The sequence below is a fragment of the Anolis carolinensis genome, chromosome 2, assembly GCF_035594765.1.
Source record: "Anolis carolinensis isolate JA03-04 chromosome 2, rAnoCar3.1.pri, whole genome shotgun sequence".
NCBI classification, from domain to species: Eukaryota; Metazoa; Chordata; class Lepidosauria; order Squamata; family Dactyloidae; genus Anolis; species Anolis carolinensis.
This window is the reverse complement of record NC_085842.1, coordinates 88,856,073-88,876,410: the sequence shown is the minus strand read 5'-3', so window position 1 is coordinate 88,876,410 and position 20,338 is coordinate 88,856,073. Positions and strand designations below refer to the sequence as shown.

At 43.1% G+C, this 20,338-nt stretch overlaps 2 protein-coding genes across 7 annotated transcripts in view; one reads left to right on the top strand and one right to left on the bottom strand.

Annotated features, from left to right (window-relative positions):
* Positions 1–8,186, top strand: part of unc5a (unc-5 netrin receptor A) — a 133,434-nt gene extending 125,248 nt beyond the window's left edge. For all 3 annotated transcript variants that reach the window (XM_062970195.1, XM_062970194.1, XM_062970193.1), the window contains 6 exons: positions 1,628–1,796; positions 2,995–3,228; positions 4,013–4,162; positions 4,545–4,709; positions 6,460–6,638; positions 7,042–8,186. In XM_062970195.1, the coding sequence (XP_062826265.1) occupies positions 1,628–1,796; positions 2,995–3,228; positions 4,013–4,162; positions 4,545–4,709; positions 6,460–6,638; positions 7,042–7,207 (1,063 nt within the window). In that variant the 3' untranslated portion in view covers positions 7,208–8,186. The remainder of the gene's footprint in view (positions 1–1,627; positions 1,797–2,994; positions 3,229–4,012; positions 4,163–4,544; positions 4,710–6,459; positions 6,639–7,041) is intronic.
* Positions 8,187–8,383: 197 nt separating this feature from the next.
* The window catches only part of hk3 (hexokinase 3), a 30,127-nt gene continuing 18,172 nt past the window's right edge, over positions 8,384–20,338 (bottom strand). For 3 of the 4 annotated variants that reach the window (XM_062970189.1, XM_062970191.1, XM_062970192.1), the window contains 12 exons: positions 19,667–19,850; positions 18,501–18,656; positions 16,124–16,357; positions 15,219–15,523; positions 14,391–14,539; positions 13,650–13,769; positions 12,898–12,993; positions 11,786–11,885; positions 10,284–10,467; positions 10,040–10,195; positions 9,216–9,446; positions 8,384–8,773 (listed from right to left, as the gene is read on the bottom strand). In XM_062970189.1, coding sequence (XP_062826259.1) covers positions 8,647–8,773; positions 9,216–9,446; positions 10,040–10,195; positions 10,284–10,467; positions 11,786–11,885; positions 12,898–12,993; positions 13,650–13,769; positions 14,391–14,539; positions 15,219–15,523; positions 16,124–16,357; positions 18,501–18,656; positions 19,667–19,850 — 2,042 coding nt within the window. In that variant the 3' untranslated portion in view covers positions 8,384–8,646. The remainder of the gene's footprint in view (positions 8,774–9,215; positions 9,447–10,039; positions 10,196–10,283; positions 10,468–11,785; positions 11,886–12,897; positions 12,994–13,649; positions 13,770–14,390; positions 14,540–15,218; positions 15,524–16,123; positions 16,358–18,500; positions 18,657–19,666; positions 19,851–20,338) is intronic. The other variant, XM_062970190.1, reaches the window with a different exon arrangement.

Here is a 20,338-nt window from a genome sequence, read left to right as displayed (position 1 = left end):
GAATGGGTAATATCCTCTATAACATTAGTGGGCAGCAGGGTAGCTTGGGATTTGGAGGATGAACATCTCTGGCTTTCCAACAACGTGCTGCTGCTCTCCACTTCCTAGGATCATGTTTCTGAGGTGATTGCCTAATTTTTCTTAATGGCAAGACCAACCGGTGCTATAGCTTACATTCATGCAGTTGGGTTGGCAGGAATTTGCTTATGAGATAGATGCAGCTGAATGTCTTCATGATGTTGATGATGATGTAATTGTGGGCTCTGTAGCCCTAGTCACCACCTTCTGCCGAGATTCTGTATGAAGAGTAAACAGCTTTGTCTTGGCATACAGATGATGCCTCTTGCTGGAAGTGTTTACCTTTGAGATCCACAGCACTAGACTCTCCCCTAAGGAGTTCAGAACTCTTTTATCAGGCACACACTTGCCTGAAGTAAACACAACTAATTTGAGATAAACACTAGGGCTCCATTACTAGGGCAGAAGCAGCTGTAACTGAGCACAGAATGTGAAAATCAGCTCTTTTCATATCTGTGAACATGAATTCATATGCATACCAATATAAATGTGACTCACATCATGTTCATAGGTTCAGAAAATATAATCAATAAAGACTACAAATCTGTGAATTTGTCTGATAGTAACCTAATTGCATTGCTTGAGAAAACCCAGTGTTTCTCTAATATTTTCATTCTGCCCTTCTACAACTTGCTCTTGCTTGCAGGCCACATCTCAGGACCGTGGCTACAGCAAATGGAGAAAGTATGCTTCTGTCATGGCACATTTAGTCAAGAAATCCTTTGGTGCTGGCTGAGGAAGTAGATTTGATTAGGAAGGTTGAAGTGGACCTGGCCTGGAGCACTGTAGATAGCAGTCTTATTAGCTAAGCTGGTAGGACTGCCAGCCAGAAAGTACCCAGCCAGACTGCCCGGAGGCAAGCAGTTCACTTGGACAGCTGGCTAGGCATTTGCTAAAGAACTCGACTACTGCATATGTTAAAATTTCCACATTTCTGCCCCCCTTCCATACCATTGTCCCCTAGAAGAGGACCTCCAGTTGTTGCTCTTGGACATATTCTCAGAGCTGTTTCTGGAGATTCTACCAGCAAGAATTCCCCAATAATATATCTAGACCACAACTATAGCATTTGTATTATTGTGACATTGTCAGCCTTGGATACACATGATGCAGCTTCTTAGCTCCTGGATTCAAAGAATATTTCCATTGAGATTGTTAAGTAATATATTATCAAACCTTAGTTCCTCATGTTGCTTAAATTCTGCACCCCTTAGGATGCTGATTGCATTTCCTCTCTGTGGTCATGGGGATGATAGTAGGGCACAGTGGTTAAGAATGTTGTGCTGGGACTCAAGAGAGCCATGTTCAGGTATTCACTGAGCCACTGGGCTGTTACTTTCTCTCAGCCTTAACTTCCTCACAAAGTGATTGTGAAGATAAAGTGGGGCGAACCGTGTACACTTCCTTCTGTTCACTGAAAGAAAGGTGGGATACCAATGTAAGTAATACATAACCAAGAGAAGGCAGCTGATCATAGTAGCTAGGACCTATCTTATGTGGCTTCATGTCCCCCTCCTCTGTCCAACTCAAACTTCTTTCTCACCTTGAGGCTGCCCCTCGCTGGCTGTCAGACTCTGCTGAGCCCCATTGTCAGCTGTGGCCCTCCAGGAGTGCTGCTCACCAGACCTGTCATCCTTGCCATGGATCACTGTGTGGAGCCCAACCCTGAGACATGGAGCCTCCGCCTCAAGAAGCAGTCATGTGAGGGCACATGGGAGGTAAGTGCCTAGTTCTGAGAAGTGTTGAGTCATTAAAAGGTTTTAGCAAAGCAGTGTGTACCTGAAGATAACAGAAATATCATATGCCAATATCATTCTAGTTCTACAATTTGTAAAAATTCTGCAAGCTAAACACAGTTTCATATTTATGCTAATTTTGTTTAACTTTTCATGCTTCTGCTAGTTCTGTGAGAGGAAAGAATTCTTAATAGATGGCCTTGCTACTGTACAATTGCAAAGAAGCAGACACAGTGGAAGTGAACTCTTGATTATGAGTTTCTCCTCAGGAAAGTTTGCCTAGGTGCCTACATTAAGATGGGGTGTGGTTTTTTTTAATTCTCCTAGGAGTTTAAATCTATTTTTGTTATATTTTATTCATGATGTCTGGTGGACTCTTTGCATTCTGATATTCTTTACCTCTTAGCTTTTTGGTTTGCTTTGCTTTTGCCTCTCTCTGAGACTGAGAGTGTCTCTTGCCCAAGGTCTCTCAGTGGGCTTCCATGGCTGAGCAGGAATGCCAGCCTACAGAGTGGTAGCCCCATGCTCAAAACATTACACCACACTGGCTTACTGGGGTTCCATACTGGAAATCATATTTAGTAATTCCTCTGGTTTTATCAGGCAAAATACTTTCAAGTCCATCTTTGCATCTGAAACAACTATGAATTTTCTTCTTTGTAGAAATGGAAAGTGAATTCTGACTCCTGTGCTGCACCCATTTCTATACTGAATTTTCCAAAATTGCAGTATATACCCAGCATTGCTACTACATTAATGCAGAAAAATTGGTTGTATAGTCCTCAAAAGAGACATACTTAAGTGCAAGAGGCTCTCTTTGGTGTCCTGCAATAAGGGTTCTGATAAATCCTGAGTACTCAGATGAGATTAAATGCAGTGCAAGTCATGATAAATGTATTTGAGGAATTGTGCATCTTTCATCTTACGTGCTTTATACTACATGTCATTATATTTGTCATTTGAGAGTTACCCTTACTCCCCCCATGTGGTTTCATATGGCAGTGAACCATTTTTTTTCTGGTAGTGTGCTGAGGCATACTTTCTATTCTCTCAGTCTGCACTCTTCTTCTGCCATCACTGCATTTACTAAAACAATTCACACTGACTCCCTTGTAACTCTGTGCTCCTTATACTGAGCACAGGTGAACTATCCTTTCCTCTCCTATTTCTATTCTCTCAGGATGTGCTGCATTTGGGTGAGCCATCTCCTTCAGAATTCTTCCACTGCCAGCTGGAACCTCAGGCTTGCTTCATCTTCACCGAGCAACTTGGCCGCTTTGCATTGGTGGGGGAATCCCTCAGCATGGCTGCATCGAAACGCCTCAAACTGGTCCTCTTTGCACCCACAATTTGTACTGGACTGGAATATGATGTGCGTGTGTATTGCCTCAGTGACACCCGGGATGCCCTCAAGGTACTATCCCCAAGAAACTCCCACATTTCTCTGGGTTCAATTACCCATTATTTGTTCAAAAACACCTAACCGGTCTGTGGTAATAACTATGTACTCAATATACTGCCTCTCATGAGGACCACCTCAGTACAGTTGCAGGTTGTCTTTTCTCACCTTTCTCACGATGTTTTCCCCACCACATCATCAGTATCTTTTCTCCACTGTGCTAATATTGTCCATCCAAGCATTTTGGCACAGTAACAAAGGATGAATCCAAAGTCAATGGCTCAGGAACCACTAGAGCCAGAAGTAGGAGTTGGCTGCCTGGGAGATGGCATTGGCAGTCTTAGTGCTTCATCACACTAGAGAATGAATCCACTTTAAAACCAGTTTCTGCCTCCTGCAGAATTCTAGGGTTTGTAGTTTGCTGAGGCCCGGGACCTTTCTGGCTGAGCTGTTTAAAAACCCCTCCCTAAAGTGCATTTAAAGTGGATCCAAGCTCGAGTGTGTTGGCCTTCCGCAGGGCATGTAAGACACATCTGTTTCGACAGGCTTTTGAGTTCTGTTGTTGATGTTTTAAAAGGTGCTTTTAGGATGTTTTTAAGATGTTTTTGAAGATGTTTTTAAGATGTTTTTTAAATTGTTGATTTTAGCCGGTTCTTGTATGCCGCTCCGAGCCCTAGGGGAGTGGCGGCATATAAGTTTGAAAAATAAAATAAAATAAATAAATAAATAAATAAATAAGGTCCTTATTAGAAACTCAACTACTTCTTCTTTGCTCCTTCCCATGTTCCTCCCAACACAGGAAGTGGTACAAGTAGAGAAGCAGATGGGGGGACAGCTGATTGGGGCACCACGGATCCTGCACTTCAAGGACAGTTACCACAACCTGCGCCTCTCCATTCATGATGTGCCCAGCTCACTGTGGAAAAGCAAGCTCCTTGTTAGCTATCAGGTAATTATGCCCACTAGCTTTGGGAACCTCTTCTTCCAGGGAAAGAAGGGGCAATGTGTTCACTCTTTCCTGCAAGAATTGATGCTCCTGTTTCCATTGTAGATCTCCTACATTTCCTCTTCTGTGTGCTAATATTCAGAGTTTAAATAGAGCCCTGATTCCTTATGTCAGACACTATAGTTCCCCATGCTAAGCTTGCCCATCTGCATAGCATATCTATAGTCTAATCTTTCTGTTTGGTCAAATCGTTTTCTCTCTCATTGCTAACTCAGTTGGTTGCTGCTCACACCTTTAACTTTGTCATTATGCAGAAACCTCCTGCTTTATCACCCTTTAGGAAAATAGCGCATTCTAACCTAATATTGTCCTTTTTCTCTTGCAGGAGATTCCCTTCTATCACCTTTGGAGTGGGCTGCAACCCTACTTGCACTGCACCTTCACATTGGAGCGACTCAGCACCAGCACTTGCCAGTTGGCTTGCAAAATCTGGATCTGGCAAGTGGAGGGCGATGGGCAGAGCTTCAATATCGACTTCAACATTGCCAAGGTGATCACAAGGGCACAGTGTTGACGAAATGTCTTCTGTCATATCCTTTATGCTGGAAAGAGCCTCCAGTGTTGTGTGGAACTTGCCATGAAGGACCCTCTTACACATAACATCCTGGAGATTGGCAGGGCAGCAGTCAGATATTTGGCTAGGTTGACATCTCTTTAGGAGTTCTGTATTCTATATAAATATATAGTAGTGGCATTGATGCAGAGCTTGGAAATCTTACTTAATTGGATTACAGTACCCATAACTCCACATTTGCTATGTCAGGAATGCTTCTCATTTCCATAACCTTTCTCGTAAGTTCTTCAGGTTGTTTGATTTTCTTCTTAAAAACACATAGCCAGGACAGTATATAGTTCTGTGTGTGTTCACAAAAAGCACATGAGCTGGTCAAAGGCTTTTCCAGATTGGTCTAAAGGAAGATGTGTTCTCACAATAGAGCTCCTTAGGTTTTGTCATGTTTTGCCAGTTGTCCGCACCTCTGCATTCATTTGTTCCATCTGCCAGGGTTTTTCTAAAGGTGCTTTTAAAAGGAGTCAATTTGGTTCTATGGTCTGAAGGAGAAATTTTCTCATCTCTGATTTTCTTTTTTAAAAACCCATAAGAGTTGTAATGGTATAATGCAGAGGTGTCATTTCACTCATGCACTTAAGCACTCTAATTCCAAAAAGAAAAAGAAAAAAAAGAAAGAAAAAGACAAAGGAAAGGAGATTTATTTATTTTGGGATGTCAAAGAATTAAAAAGGAATATATTTGAGGTTGGAAATAAAATACTGTGGCCAATATTTGGAGTTGTTAGAAAATAGTCCAGGACAGCAGAAATATAATTTGGGTCTATGTAAAAAAAAAAAAAAAACTCAAGAATTACAGCAACCTCCAGTAATGTTTACCTTTCTAGGGAAGCCCCAAGACACAGTGTTGCTAGTTTCATTAAGCCCTGCTTTGTCAAGTAGAAAGAATGTCAAGCCTATATATCCCTCCTTCTTTCTTTTGTGTACCCAGGCTGAAGAACTCTTGGCTTAGCTGGTTTACAAACTAGGATAATAAGCAAGAGTTTGATCCTGAACTATGTTTGTTCTTTGTTTCTTAAGTCATGGATTATATTGCTGGGAATAATATGTCTTGAGTTTATGTGGAACAAAGGTTACATTCATGCAATTGCAGTGCTTTGTTCTATCAAGGTAGGTTTCTGGATATAGTTATACAAATGTCCTTGAAAGCATCAGGGTAATATTTTTGAGTAAATCTAGGAGTGTCTCAATAATTTTATGCATATAGCGCATAATTTGTGAAATTCACAGCATCCCATCTCACTCAACCTGCTCATAATTGACTTCAGTGAAAATTTGCTTTTCTCCATAGACCTCCATCTTTAAGTTTTCTTTCATATTCCTCTTTCCTCTTTTTTTCCAGTGAAGCAGTAGAGATGGGGCAGAGAGGGTTTGGGTGATCTTTCAGCATCTTTCCTGCTCCCTTGTCTGACTAAGCAGATAGCCCTTTCTTTCTTGGGGCATATCTGAGAGAAAATAATGCTATGGGTCAGGCCAAGGGGAGGAAAGTATCCTCACTTAAAAACAGTATGTTTCCAAACACTGTTTTAAAACATACCAAATAGAATTTGAAAGCAAAAAGCAACCTCACCAGAACAGGAATGTTCTCTCCTGGTGTCCCCTCCCACTCAGAGCTCTCACCATGAATATGTTACTTGCCCAGTAGAGCCTAACAGCTACTGTCCTCTTTCCAGGATGCTCGGTTCTCGGACTGGCTGCCCCCAGACACTGAGGCTGGCTCCCCTGCCCTGGTGGGCCCCAGTGCCTTCAAGATCCCCTTCCTCATCCGCCAGAAGATCATAAGCAGCCTGGATGCACCAGGGGCCCGAGGGGCTGACTGGAGAGCATTAGCCCAGAAATTGCACCTTGACAGGTAACGGGATTCTCTGTATAAAACTGTGACTGGAGAACTACAAGGCTCAGCTAGTTCCATCTACAGAGTGGTTGGATCCTGCAAAAATTGATGAATAGGTGGGAGGTGGGGTAGTGGAACAGATGGAGTACTAGATCTTGTCTGGAGGGACAAGAGCACAGAGTGATGTGCTCTCTTTCTTCTAGGAGAGTGGTTCTCAACTTGTGGGTCCCCAGATGTTTTGGCCTTCAATCCCAGAAATCCTAACAGCTGGTAAACTGGCTGGAATTTCTGGGAGTGGTAGGCCAAAACACCTAGGCCAAAACACCACAGGTTGAGAACCACTCTTCTAGGACAAGGGAAGGTATGGGATTGGCACTGGGGCTTTTGATCTGGATGGTGATTGACTCCCCTCTTTCCACAGCCATCTCAACTTCTTTGCTTCAAAACCCAGCCCGACAGCCATGATCTTGAACTTATGGGAGGCACGTCACTTCCCCAACGGGAACCTCAACCAGCTGGCTGCTGCTGTGGCCGAAGTGGGCAAGCAGGACAGCTCCCTCTTTATGGTTTCAGAGGCTGAGTGTTAAGTTGCTCAGAAGGGGCAGCACAGGCTTTCATGGCGGCGGGATGACAGGAGGCATCTCTGTTTGAAGGGGACACTGCTTTCAACACTCATCCTGCTTTGAATTGGCTTGTGTTCCCCATCTGAAGCATAATGGCATCACTCTCTCTACTCCTTGTGCCAAATACAGCCAGAAGGCAAGCACATTGGGCTTAGTCTCCAGTAGCCCTTGAAGTGGCTACTGCATGCCTGCTCTCCCAATGCCAAGGAAGCTCTGGGACTGGCCGCAGACGGCCTGTCCTTCTTGCTGAAGTAGGCTGGCAATGGATTCTGGTACAGTGCCTGGCTTGGTCATGCATCCAGTGCCCTCTTTTACCTCATCATGGGGAGAAGGGGGCAGGGAGGTGGCAAGCACAGTGCTCCTTGTGAGTACCAGGATAAACAGGTAAGCTTGATCTTGAAGCTGAGATGTCTGTGCCCTTCCCACTGAAGCCCCAAGCAGGAAGCCCCATGTTGTGGTAACATAGGAAGTGGGGTGGGGGGAGTAGCTCAGGGTCATTCCAGAGCCATCTCTGTATAGTGGGGTTTTGTTTTGTTTTGTTTTTTTCTAGCCCAAGAGATATCCAAGGCCCAGTCCTGTAGAACAGCCCAGCTGTGGGTGGCTTGGTGACACTGGGAGCCCTAGGGGACATGAGAGGGACATGTGATGTAGGCACAGGGCAGCCTAGGGCTAAAGGCCAGGCTGTCCTGGATGACTGGGTCTGTGTCTCCTTAGTCCTTGCCCAGTGTATATGCAAAGGGAATTGTGCGTGTGCGTGGCAGTCCAATCCGTGCAGTGAACATGTGCTGGACCAGGAGGGTCCGTGCCGTATTGTGTAAAGATCGTTTTTTATTCTGTATTCAAGTGCATTCAAGTATTTACACTTGGCCTTATGTACATATAAGCATCCCGCACAATGTTTTGGCGGGCACGAATGTAAATAAATTATATATATATATTGCTACATGGGATTCTTTTGTCTGTGCTCACACTGAACACACAGAAGGACCATTGCATCTGAAATAAAGACAGATGGAGACCTTGGCTAGAGTTCACAGCCTCAAGAGAGCTCTCCAAAATATCCTCAATTTTAACCCCCAATGTTAGAGTTATCTTTGGGTCTGGCTCTTTGACAAAAAGAATTGCTTGAGAATCAAGAGATCATGGCAGAATTTGCTTTATTTCCTTATCTCACTTCCGTACTTAATTGTGAATCAGAGATCTCAAGAGAAAAGAGTTGCAAAGACAAAACACTACAGCTATCATAACTTGTCTTTTCTCCAGCTTTGCCACAACTGTCTCAAAGAAGGGTGAAATTGCATGTGCTGATCAAAGTGCTGATCAAAGTTCTCAGTATGTGGCAGAGAACAATCCAGTGTCCTGCTTACTGAGAGACATTTATACAAGTCAAACAGGTATGTATCTTATGTGTGGGCAGCTACAGCAGCTATCAGGGCAGCTCCTTTCCCGGAGCCATCTTCAGACAACAAGAATTTGACAGTACAGTTTGGAGCTAGTTGTGCCACAGTGTCATGAAGCTTCTTTGAAAAGCTGAGAATGGGAAGAGAAAACGTTGGTCAGTTGTAAAGGCAATGTTCATCCCAGAATCCCTCTCTGTCTTGCCAGTAACACAGCATATAAATTGGATGCCACCTGGAAATGTAGGATTTTCATGCCCCCAAAATTGGGGCAACATTCCTCTTGGTGACATAAGCTTTCAAATCCCAAATACAGTACCCACAAAAGGAGCAAGGTCACCCATGGATTATACAACAATTTAGCAATTGCCACCCACCAACTTTCCAAGCCGCAGGTTCCTCTTAAAGGGAACAGCGTTAGTTCATTTCTCTCCATCCCTAAAGATACTGTAGTCATCTTAGCTGTCCCTGCTCATGCCACCCAGTAGGCAACCACGGTTTCTATTTATCTTTGCACAGAATATTAGATTGAAGCCTCACTTTCCCCACAACCAGATGCAGAAAAAACAACTCACTATTTATGCATCTTATAGAGTGTCCCATCCACTCCAACGGTCACCTCCAGCTTTGCCATGCGCTTATTCTCTCTGATCTTTTCCACAACAGCAGCCACTCCAGCTGCACACACCTTAGCAGCACGTGCAGAGACGGTGTGGCACACTTCTTGCACCATGAGTGCATCCTCAGGAGACACAGACAACCCGAGTTCTTCCAGAGCACTACACACGTTTTGGTGGCCTTCACTGCTGCTTTCAGAACATCGGAATCAGTTTGTGGAGAACTTGGACATTCTGCAACCTTATTGTATGTGGAAATAAGGGGGCTCTGGAACAGATTCTAGTCAAAAGAACTATCTCCCTTTTAGGCATTCCCCCCAGTGTGTCTTTGTGAGCTGTCATGACCAGTAACAGATTTTGCAAATTACAATCTCAACTATCAGCACTATGTTCAAATAAATAAATAACCCCAAATTATCATTATAAACAAACACACTCAGTGTTCAAACACACTTATTCAGCACTCAGAATAAGCCATTAAAATACATACAATGTATCTAAATTTATCTATTTTCCACCAGCTTGCCCTGATTGTTTGCTTGCCAAATTAAGAATCTGGGACAAGGAGTAGTGGTTTAGGAGGAGGAGGTGTCAGTTTAGGCAAAAGGTAGGTAATAAAAAGAACAAGAATAGACAGATAGCCAAGCAAAGCAGAGACACACTGCTCTAGTTTGAACAATGCCATCTTCTGCAAGAAAAACCCCAAACTAACAATCTCAGGCATGTGGAATCTGCATGGAATTGCAGGATTCTTGGTATAAAGCCAACAGAAACATACTTACTCCTCAACACTTGATAGGAATTTAGTGGGAAAGATATCTTTGGTGTTTAGTATAGATGATTCTCGACCCTTAAATATAATATTGTGAGATGCTAGTTCCAGGAGAATGTAGCGTACTATCTCTCCCAAATACATGCCACTGATAAGCTTCTCATACCTAGAAGAGAAATGGAATTAGTGCCTTGAGACAGACTGTGGTGTCAACTATCACCACAGACTCCAGTCCACTGACAGTCCCAGCTTACCTCTGCTGGCCAGCATTGATGGAGTGTGCATCCACTTTTTTGTCAAAAGATGTCATGTAATGTTCAAGACAACCATCGTCTCCAAATGCTCCCCATTCCATATTGACACACATTCTTCCCTCGTCACCCTCCACAGTGCCAATGTTTCGCATCTCCTCCATGTAGCAAGCATTGCAACCCGTTCCTGAGAAAGAATATGGGACAGAAATTAATCACCACACAAATGAGTCTGTCTCAGAAAAATAATTCTTAGGGTCAATAATAACAATAATAACAATACATTTTATTTATTACCTGCCTTGCCTGATGGCTCAAGGCAGGGTACAATAAATTCAAAAACAAATAATCATAAAAATGCAATAAATTACTAGATTGCATAGATAAACACACACACATATGAAAACTTATACCAAACATAGCTACAGAATGGATATATAGTGGTTTTTAGGTTTTCCCTTGACATTAAGTCTAGTTGTGACCAACTCTGGAGGGTGGTCCTCACCTCCATTTCTAAGCCAAGGAGCTGGCATTGTCCGTAGACACCTCCAAGGTCATGTGGCCGGCATGACTGCATGGGGTGCCGTTACCTTCCCACCAGAGCAGTACCTGTTGATCTACTCACATTTGCATGTTTTTGAACTGCTAGGTTGGCAGAAGCAGGGACTAACAGCACGAGCTCACTCTGCTCCCTGGAATCGAACTACCGACCTTTAGGTCAGCAAGTTCAGCAGCTCAGCGGTTTAATCCAATGCACCACCAGGGGCAATAGTGGTAATAGAATGCAAATCAAAACTCATGATTGAAAGTTGACTGGGTAGGCCAGCCAGAAGAAATGGATCTTAAAATTGGTTTTTAAATTACAACACCTTTTTAAGCTGTCAGAGCTCTTCCAGCAGGTTATTCCACAGTCTTGGGGTGGCTGATGAAAAGGTCCTCTAGGTGATAGTTGCCAGACGGGTTCTGGCAGGCTGGAGTAGCTGCCAACCCCCCCCCCCCCCCCCCGCCCAAGAGGACCTCAGTATCCGAAAGGGCGGATTGTGCAGGAGAACATGATCCTGTAGGTAACTTGGATCCAAACCATAATGATGAAACTTCAGCCCTTGCTCTTCAGTTACCTGCAAGTCAGTTTCTGGCCATAATTCCCCAAAGGCATACAGGGGTGCCTACTTGTGGGAAGCTACTCCCTGGACTTTGAGAGCTGTTCGGCAGTGGAACTCTCTCCCCCGAAGTGTGGTGGAGGCTCCTTCTTTGGAGGCTTTTAAGCAGAAGCTGGATGGCCATCTGTCAGGGGTGCTTTCAATGAGATTTTCCTGCTTCTTGCAGGAGGTTGGACTGGATGGCCCATGAGGTCTCTTCCAACTCTACGATTCTATGATTCTATGAAGAAGGCATCACATGCCTAATCTCACTGCCCATCAAAAGCCATTCCTACCCTCTATTCCTAGCTAGGAATTTTGTTGAAGGGCTGAATACTTTCCTAAAGTAAATACCCCCATCCTTACCAACAATAAGGCCGACCTCGCATTTGGGGTCCCCATAGGCACATGACATCATGGTTCCTACAGTGTCATTCACTATGGCAACCACATCTATATCAACATCCTGGGGAGGGGGGGGGGGGTTAGAGAGGGAGGGAGAGACAGAGAGAGCAGTGAGATGTGTTACCAAGCAACACGATTTTGTATCACCACAGTAACCAGCACAGACCCATAGGCCCTGTCGCCTGGGAAATAGCTCCCCCCACCAGCCTCCCTTGTGTATATCCCTGGGGCCATCAGTCTGAAAGGAGCTCTCAGGCTCTGACACTGCTATCCAAGCTGTTTTGGTGGAAGGACACAGTGGCAGCTGGGATAGCTTCCACCCTCGTGCTGGGATGTAGTGACCTATCAGACTAGATGACAGAAGTGTGCATATGTGGGAATGACTTTCAAGAATATAAAACCCAGCAATGCTTTAACACCACGAAAGCAACAATCGGAAAAAAGGAAATACTACTCAGGGCTGTTGAATATACCAGGGTTTTCACCTTAATGTCATCTCCAGTTTTAAGCCCGTTTTCTCTCTCTGATCCTTATGCCCAAGTGCATGCACTCTTCTAGGTACATGCCTAACTTTCCATATTAGACAAGAAAACTATGCTTCCTTCAAGCCTACTGTACCTCAGTATACGCATGCTTTACATATGCACAGTCATAGATCACTACACTGGCATGCTCATTAGATCAAAAGCCAGGACAGAGTTACATGTAACATACATAAACATGTAACAAACATGAAATTATTTCCTCAGGAAAAACTCCCTTGGAAAGGGCAATTTTAAGCAGAGATGCGGGGAGTGGGAAGAGGAATTCCTTGCCTGTTTCTGTGCTCACCTGGCGAGCCCATATCTGGCAGGAGAACATTTAAAGCAGAGAAGTAGCAAGTAAGGATATAGTTATGTACTCATTCCTGTGTTCAGATTACTTACCCTATGAACAACATGTATGAGGTTGTCATCACATAAATGCATATATAATAGGTAGCCCCTAACAGGTGTAGCCTTTTGTTTTGGTAAGAAGTCAAGCCAAAACTCTGCAGTATCTAGCCAGATTTTAGCCCCAGGCCCCTGACATACCGGTGTCCGCTGCATTGCCTCCTTCAGCAAAGCCACTGCATCTTCTCCCACACAACCTTCAGCACTGAATCCTTTTGTCCATCTCAGCAAGATGCCCTGTGCAACCACGAAGGAGAAAAGGTGCAGCTGAATCATTTTCCGTGAGCTTTTTTCCAACACTACCTCCCTTCCTATGCCCTACTTTATGCTATTTTGGTGCAATCTTGGACTCAAACTACAGCACAATGGAGAAAGGGAAACAGAGTACCCTGGGCAGTGCTGTGTATGTGCCTCTAGGGAAGCCCTAGCACGACCAAGTGTACTTGCTGTATGAAAAGGACATCCGCATTCTGCAGGCTTTGTCTATGCTGAGCTTGTATCAGGCTTTGCTCATTTATTTTCAGGTTTATGTTTCGTACAGCTATAAGGACTAGCAGCATGCTAAGATTAAATTCACCAGCTTTTCTGTGAAGTGAAGAATTGCAGTGTCTACTATAATACAGAATGGAAACACCAGAACTACTAAGCAAATGTCCTCATCCGCTTTTTTGGTCAAAAGTGGCAATCTCAACAGTCTTCTGGGTTGCACCATTTATAAAATGTATTAGACTATTTTGTGAATTTGTATGTTATATTTTCAGTAAATGTTATAAAATCAATGCTGTTCCCATCCAGGAAGCCATCTTGGGGGCTTCAGTCTCCTTTCTCTCCCACACTCGTCTGAGAAATCATTATATATTTCACCACCTGAGTGCCAGAATGCTGTTCTGTACCTTGTCCAGGCTGACCTGATGACAGGGAAAGGAAAAAGTGAAACCGAGTGGCAGTCCTCGCCCCAAGATGTTGTGCTTGTTGTGGAAATCCACCATGCAGCTAACAATGTGGCCAAAGAGCTGCAGGAATAAAAGAGGCATGACTCCCATGTGAGACAGAAATAAAGCCAGACCGAAGACAGCTGAGCTAGCAAAGGGACTGGCCCTGACCCTAACAGGGTCATTCCTCCCCACAGGCACCCATATCCCAGTTGTAATGGTCAAACTAGACTGTAGGCTTTCAGCAAATGGGCTTCATCAAGTGATAAAAGACATAGGCTTCTTATTTTATGCCTGGTTATTAGAAGGTAAACATAGGCTTAATTGGCAAATTTAATTATTAATTTAATCATCTTTGAAGAGTTCCCATTGTGAGAGGGAGGAAAGATTGATCATAGGGCATAGAGGAATACAGATTCACCTGAGTGTCCAGTTTGACCCTATAGTCAAACGTAGTTTCCCAGAATAGTGTAATGGTTTCAATGTTAGACTACAACTCTGGAAACCAGGTTTGCAATCCTCCACTCAGCCATGAAAAACCACAGGGCAAGTCAGAGGAAGGGAATGGCATGCCCTTCCTAAACAAATCTTGCTGGGTAACAACTATAATAGGGTCACCGTAGAGTTGTCAGAAATTACTTACTTAACACAACAAAAGTTTCCCCTTCAATGCTACTTTGTAATTTCCACATCTACACCTACCTTTTCTGCATCGCTCTGGGCTATTTCTAGTGGAACAGTGTAAATTTCACTGGTCATGTGCACACCGCCTTCCTCTTTGCTTTGCACCTGCACCAGCAGCACTCGGAAATTGGTTCCACCCAGATCCAGTGCCAGGAAGTCACCTCTCTCTACAAGAAGGAAAATTTGGGTAAAAGAGGCAACACTACACAAACCCACTATCAGCTTCAGCTGATGAAAACGGAACTTACTTTATCCACATCCCCAGGGCTCACCGCCATGCCAACCAGTATTGGCAATTGCAATCAAAAAAATTAAGGGAAGTATCTAGTTTGCCCTCTGGCATGATGCTGTTCAGCTGATGTGTTGGAGCTTACTGCATAGAAGTGGAAGGGATCCTGAGGGTCATCCAATCTATTCTCCTGCCATGGAAGAATCCAGAACTAAGGTATTCCCAGGAGATGTTTTTTTTAAAAAAACTCAAAGAAGGAGACTCTATTACCTTCTGAAATCTTCTATTCGAGGTATTAGTCAGCCCTATGGTGGGTCACAACAGCAGCACTACTATACTACCATATAATTAAAAGTTAAGAAGGAAGTCTTCATGAAAATGTTTGGGCTACGGAGAATGGTTGAAGCCTAATTTCTAAGCAGCACTAGAAGATATATGTCATTTTCAGGGAGAGGAACATACGTAGTTGCAATAGTTCCAGAACCAGTAAAAAGACCAGATCCAGGTAAGGCCTTCAGCACCATATCTCTGAGACAACCAGGCTGACACAAATACTTCAGAGCTCATGCTGCCCTAGATATTGAGCAGTTCCCCACTATGCTGTTCCCTGCCCTCACCGGTGCCATCAGGCAAATGGCGCACATAAGTGGGCAACATGCGGACAATGGATGTGTCGTGTGTCTCCTTCCCCAGGCCCTTCTCCATCTCCTGCCTCATCAAGCTCTGTAGTCTTTCCAGGTCCACCATAGAAAGTTGAAAAGGTGCCAGGATCTGGGCCATCCCCTTCTGCTGGCCTCTAAGTCGCATGGCTACAGCTGCTGCTAAGGCAGCCCCATAGCCACTGCCATTTTCCGACAGGACAAAGTGGACAGTACATTCAGGAACCAGCGATTTCAAGATCTGCTGCAGGATTTCACGATATCTGGAGGGGAAAGTAATATAAGTCATGTTGAAGGAGAATGACTAAAAGTGATATATACAGTTTGTCAATTGTCAGTCACCTGCCCCCCCTCCTTAGGATTGTGACAACTTCAAATGGTAACCAAAAATTTAAACAACTCTTTTCCTGAGGTCACTTAATAAATGTTGATAATGTAGCTTGGGAAGCCCCAATATACCAAGCTTTGGTGTCAAGTGAGATTAGGTTTGGGAGTTATTTAATTATATCAACTACTTAATGTCTGATAAACTGGATATATGATTGGTATGTGTAGGCTACTGTCCTAGAAAGAATGACATGGCAGAAGAGTGCACCAAGTAAGCATAAAGCACTGAGAGTATGGAAAAAGTTCAAATCTATTGGCTTCCTGGTGTACTTTCAAAATGGAAACCTTTGGACAAATAAACTATTGAAAGAAAGATGTTACTGGCTAATTAATACACTTCAAAGAAAGCTTGACCCAAAGTTCTATGCTTGAAATAACGTTAAGAAATGGTGACTGGCCATTGGCCCAAGGGATTGTGGGACTGGTGAGCCTGTTAGTTTTGAATAAAAGCTCTTATTCTCAGTACAGCGTCTTACTGTGTCTGACTCTCGAACAGTTCCCCATCCACAGCCACAAAGGTCTTCAGCGTTGACAGCCCTTGAACGGTACGGATATGGGTAAGGAGACCAGCCAGTCCAGCAGCACAGAGGTTGGCGGATCGGGTAAATACAGCTTGGCATATTTGCTGCACTTGGAAACAGTCTTGATTGCTTGCCACCAGTCCAAGGCGCAAAAGAAAGTTCTTGGCTTTGGCCAGGCCCACTTTGTCACTGTAATTCAAAACAACAATCACAACTTAAGTAATGGGGGAAACGCATGAGCAAGACTCTGCAGCGGCTGTTCAATGACCTCAGTAAACAATTGAAATCAACTCCAACTCCATGATTGTCCCCTTCTTTTTATAACAGAGTAGTACAAGTCATTGTGGATAGATGCTTTTCTAACTGACATATTATGGAAGTATTAGGATAAATAACAAAACACATGCAAATCATGGTCTATTGTGCATAAGGAAAAAAAACAAAAATGCATAGTTAAGCAATATATTTATTAGAATCGATTCATTAGGAGAACTGCAGGGCTTATTTTTTTGTGGTGGTGGTGGTAGTGGTGTGCCTCCAAGTCATTTAAGACTTATGATAACCCACTAGGATGAACTTTCTTAGTGTAGTTTGTTCTGAAGAGGTTTGCCTTTTCACTCTTCTCTGATGCTAAAGAGACTCAACAGGGTCGCCATGTTATACAACATTACTAGCAAGGCTCTGTCGGGAGCTGCCTCTAGTTGGTTATATTGCGGTTGGTTTGTTGATGTGTGATGCCAAACAAATATGGTGGGAGCAGTGGCTTCCTGGATTTTAAGTGTAGCACGCAGTGGAATTTAATACATATGATGAAGTGGTAGGTAGACAAGTCCTAAGACTTGTTAAGATATACATATTGGGAGAGGAGATTTATGTTATTGTAGGAAGAAGGCAGGAGGTTGTATTTGCAAAGCTGTCTCCTGATAAGGAGGGGCTGTGGTAGTCCAACGAATTAAATGGCTAAGCTGCAGAACTTGCTGACCAGAAGGTTGGTGGTTCGAATCCATGGGACGGGGTGAGCTCCTGTTGCTAGCCCCAGCTTCTGCCAACCTAGCAGTTCAAAAATATGCAAATGTGAGTAGATCAATAGGTTCCGCTTCAGCAGGATGGTAACGGCACTCCATGCTGTCATGCTGGTCATGGGCCTAGGATGCATCTATGGACAACGCCAGCTCTTACCTTTACCTCCTGATAAGGAAACACTTTGAGGGGAACCAGTTCTTTCCACTAGTTCTGTGAATTCTTTCCCTAAATCTTCATGGGGTCCCATTAAGTAGCACTCATTCCATACACAAGAGTGTTTTCAATGCAGGAAAACATTTGACAGTCATCATTTATAAAACTCAGCCATGGAGAATTATATATTACTTTCATAATATTTTTCCCTACATGGAAAATACTTTTACTTAGAAAATGCAAACCATTGAAGAAACCACAGACCTTTACTGAAGAATGTGAAACAATTAGCTGTCACTTTTTTGTATGTGTTAGATTGTTTTTTCAAGTGGTTGGCTAATACATTTTAAAGAAAAGAATTAAATGGCAACCCTGGGGATACCATACTGTTTATCTTATCCATGTGAAAACTTATTCTTTATGCTTGTCTCTGGTTTTTATTTTTAAAGCTACTTTTCATCTTCAAAAAGGAGATGTCTTGCGGTGATGATTATCGCTGAGACTGTTCATCAAATATTTCACATTTTTAACAAAAGAATTAATCTTCCCCTTTATAACAATTTATCTTTCTCGCAAACATACATACATAATAATGCTGCACATCCCAAGACATCCTACACTACATAGCTGTAGAGATGTTTGTGTGTGTCCGGAGAGAGAGAAGCTTGCTCAACTGGATGAGGCAAGAAAAATGAAAGGAACAAAATAGCCAGGACCTGAAGAGAGCAAAGAGGTGAAATGAAATGCAAAGGTCAATTGGGAGGCAGTGAAAAAGAAAGCAGGGGATTTAATTGGAAATGAATACCACAGTATTTCATGAGTAAAGTATGTGTGATATTACATTTTAGCCTTTTCATAACTTGGTGAGAGGGCTACTCTACAAATGACCTCTGAGTGCTCATTTCTTTTGATGCTTCCATCTATCATGGTGTTTTATTCTGACAGATATGTTGGCTATATAACTGGGTGCTTTATGGCACATTCAAATGTGCCAAGTTAACTCAGCAATTCATCTGTTTCAATGCATGAAAAATAAAATTAATTTGGAGGGTTCCTCCCCCCCTGGCTGATTGGCCTAGAAGTTAGTAATAGGACATGCCAAGTCCTGCTCCGCTACTACTGGGATGACCTGGTATCTCAACCCAGACTCACTTACTCAATGATCTCCACAATGTCTTGAAGCTCCAGGTTTCCCTTGGTCAGCAGGGTAGGAGTCAAGACCCCATTGAAAAGCTCGCCCTTCTCAGCCAAGTTGGCCAAAGTCACGCGGACAAGTTCACAGAGGTGCTTGCTGCCAACCAACTTCTCAAATCTAGCAGAAGAAGTACAAATGAAAATCAGTGCAGAAAGGGAAGGAATTGGAGTGAAAGCAGTGAATCCTCAGTTGCTGGCAGGTAATTCACCCACGTTCAATTCATCTTGTGCATATGAGAAGGCATGACTGTGTTTCAAAATACCAACTGCTAAGAAAGACAAGTCTCCAAGGCATCATAGGCTCTATCCTATAATAACAATCTAGTGAAAGTATATGAAGCATTTGCCTACATTTTTATGGTTCTAGGATCTTACTTTCAGGGTTACATTTTCATTGTTTTTTTGATACAAAATCAAAAATCTTGAAAATAGTCAGATGGAGGTAGGGATAAGGTAAAGCAAATATAAAAGCTTGATATCAATTTGCTTGAGATCTCAAAAAGATAGGACCAAAATCTAAATACTTGGTCTAATTAATATTTTACTTACTTTTTATACTACAGATTCCCATTGGCTTTTCAAACACTAACATGGGTCTGAATAATGAGTATCATTTTGGGAGGTGCCGGGAGGAAGGGGGACCAGTGAGCCAACTGCAGTTCTGCAGCACATGCCCACATGCACATCTCTCTATCCTACTTTCCAGAATCTCCCTCTGCAAACATCTGTGCATATGCAGCAAATGTATTTGGCATGTAAAATGCAAATTGGTCCTCAGAGTCTGAGATCTGCAATCCTTCCTCCCTTGGACGTTTTTCAAGAAGATGTTATTAGGTTATGCAGAACAAGTAAAATGATGCTAATGAAACTGTTGCAAGCCAAGACATGACATTCCTTACTATAGAAAAAAGCGCTGTTGGGCACCACAAGTGTGCCTAACCCACATTATGCTGCTAGATCCCATTTATCAAGTTGGGCAATAATTGATTATTCCCTTTCTTCTCCTCTTATAATATCTGATTCTTGGAAATAGGCTCTGTCGCAGGTCAAAGTGTAGCAACATCAAACAGGCTAGTGTTTCAGATCTTCACTGAAAATACCTCCTTCATTTCTTTCACAGTAACCCACCTGTGTTTGCCTTGATCTGTAGACTGCTTATCCATTATCAGGTCAAACTCTGTCAATAGGTCATCCATCTCAGCAGAATTCCCAAAAGATCCCCATTCCACATTCAGACACATGCGCCCTGCATCATCACCCATGCCGACTATGCGCTGTGTCTCCTCCATGTAGCAGCAGTTAGTGCCAAAATCTATGAGGCACAGGAAGACAGGAGGCAAGGAGAGAAGCCAAAAGCAGAGGAATAAGCAATTTTAATAAAAACTTCTGGCTGCATGGTGATGTGAAAACGAATGAAAGATTCTGCCTCTGATAAAAGCAAACGCTGTACCATGTAAGATGCAACATCCATCAGTGTCATAATTCTGCCTCTGACAATGTCTAAATGCCTACCATTTCAATTAAATACAATGTTTTGCTGTTTTGTTGTGTATAAAATAATCCACTCAACTCATTCTTTATAGAAATTCTCTACCTATAGACAGAGTGAATGTGGTGGAGTGGCTTGAGTGTTGGGATATATATATGGTAAAGGTTCCAGGTCATCTCCAGGTCATGTGGCCGGCATGACTGCATGGAGCGCCGTTACCTTCCCGCTGGAGCGGTATTTATTTATTTATTTATTTATTTTATTTACAACATTTATATCCTGCCCTTCTCACCCGAAGGGACTCACGGCGG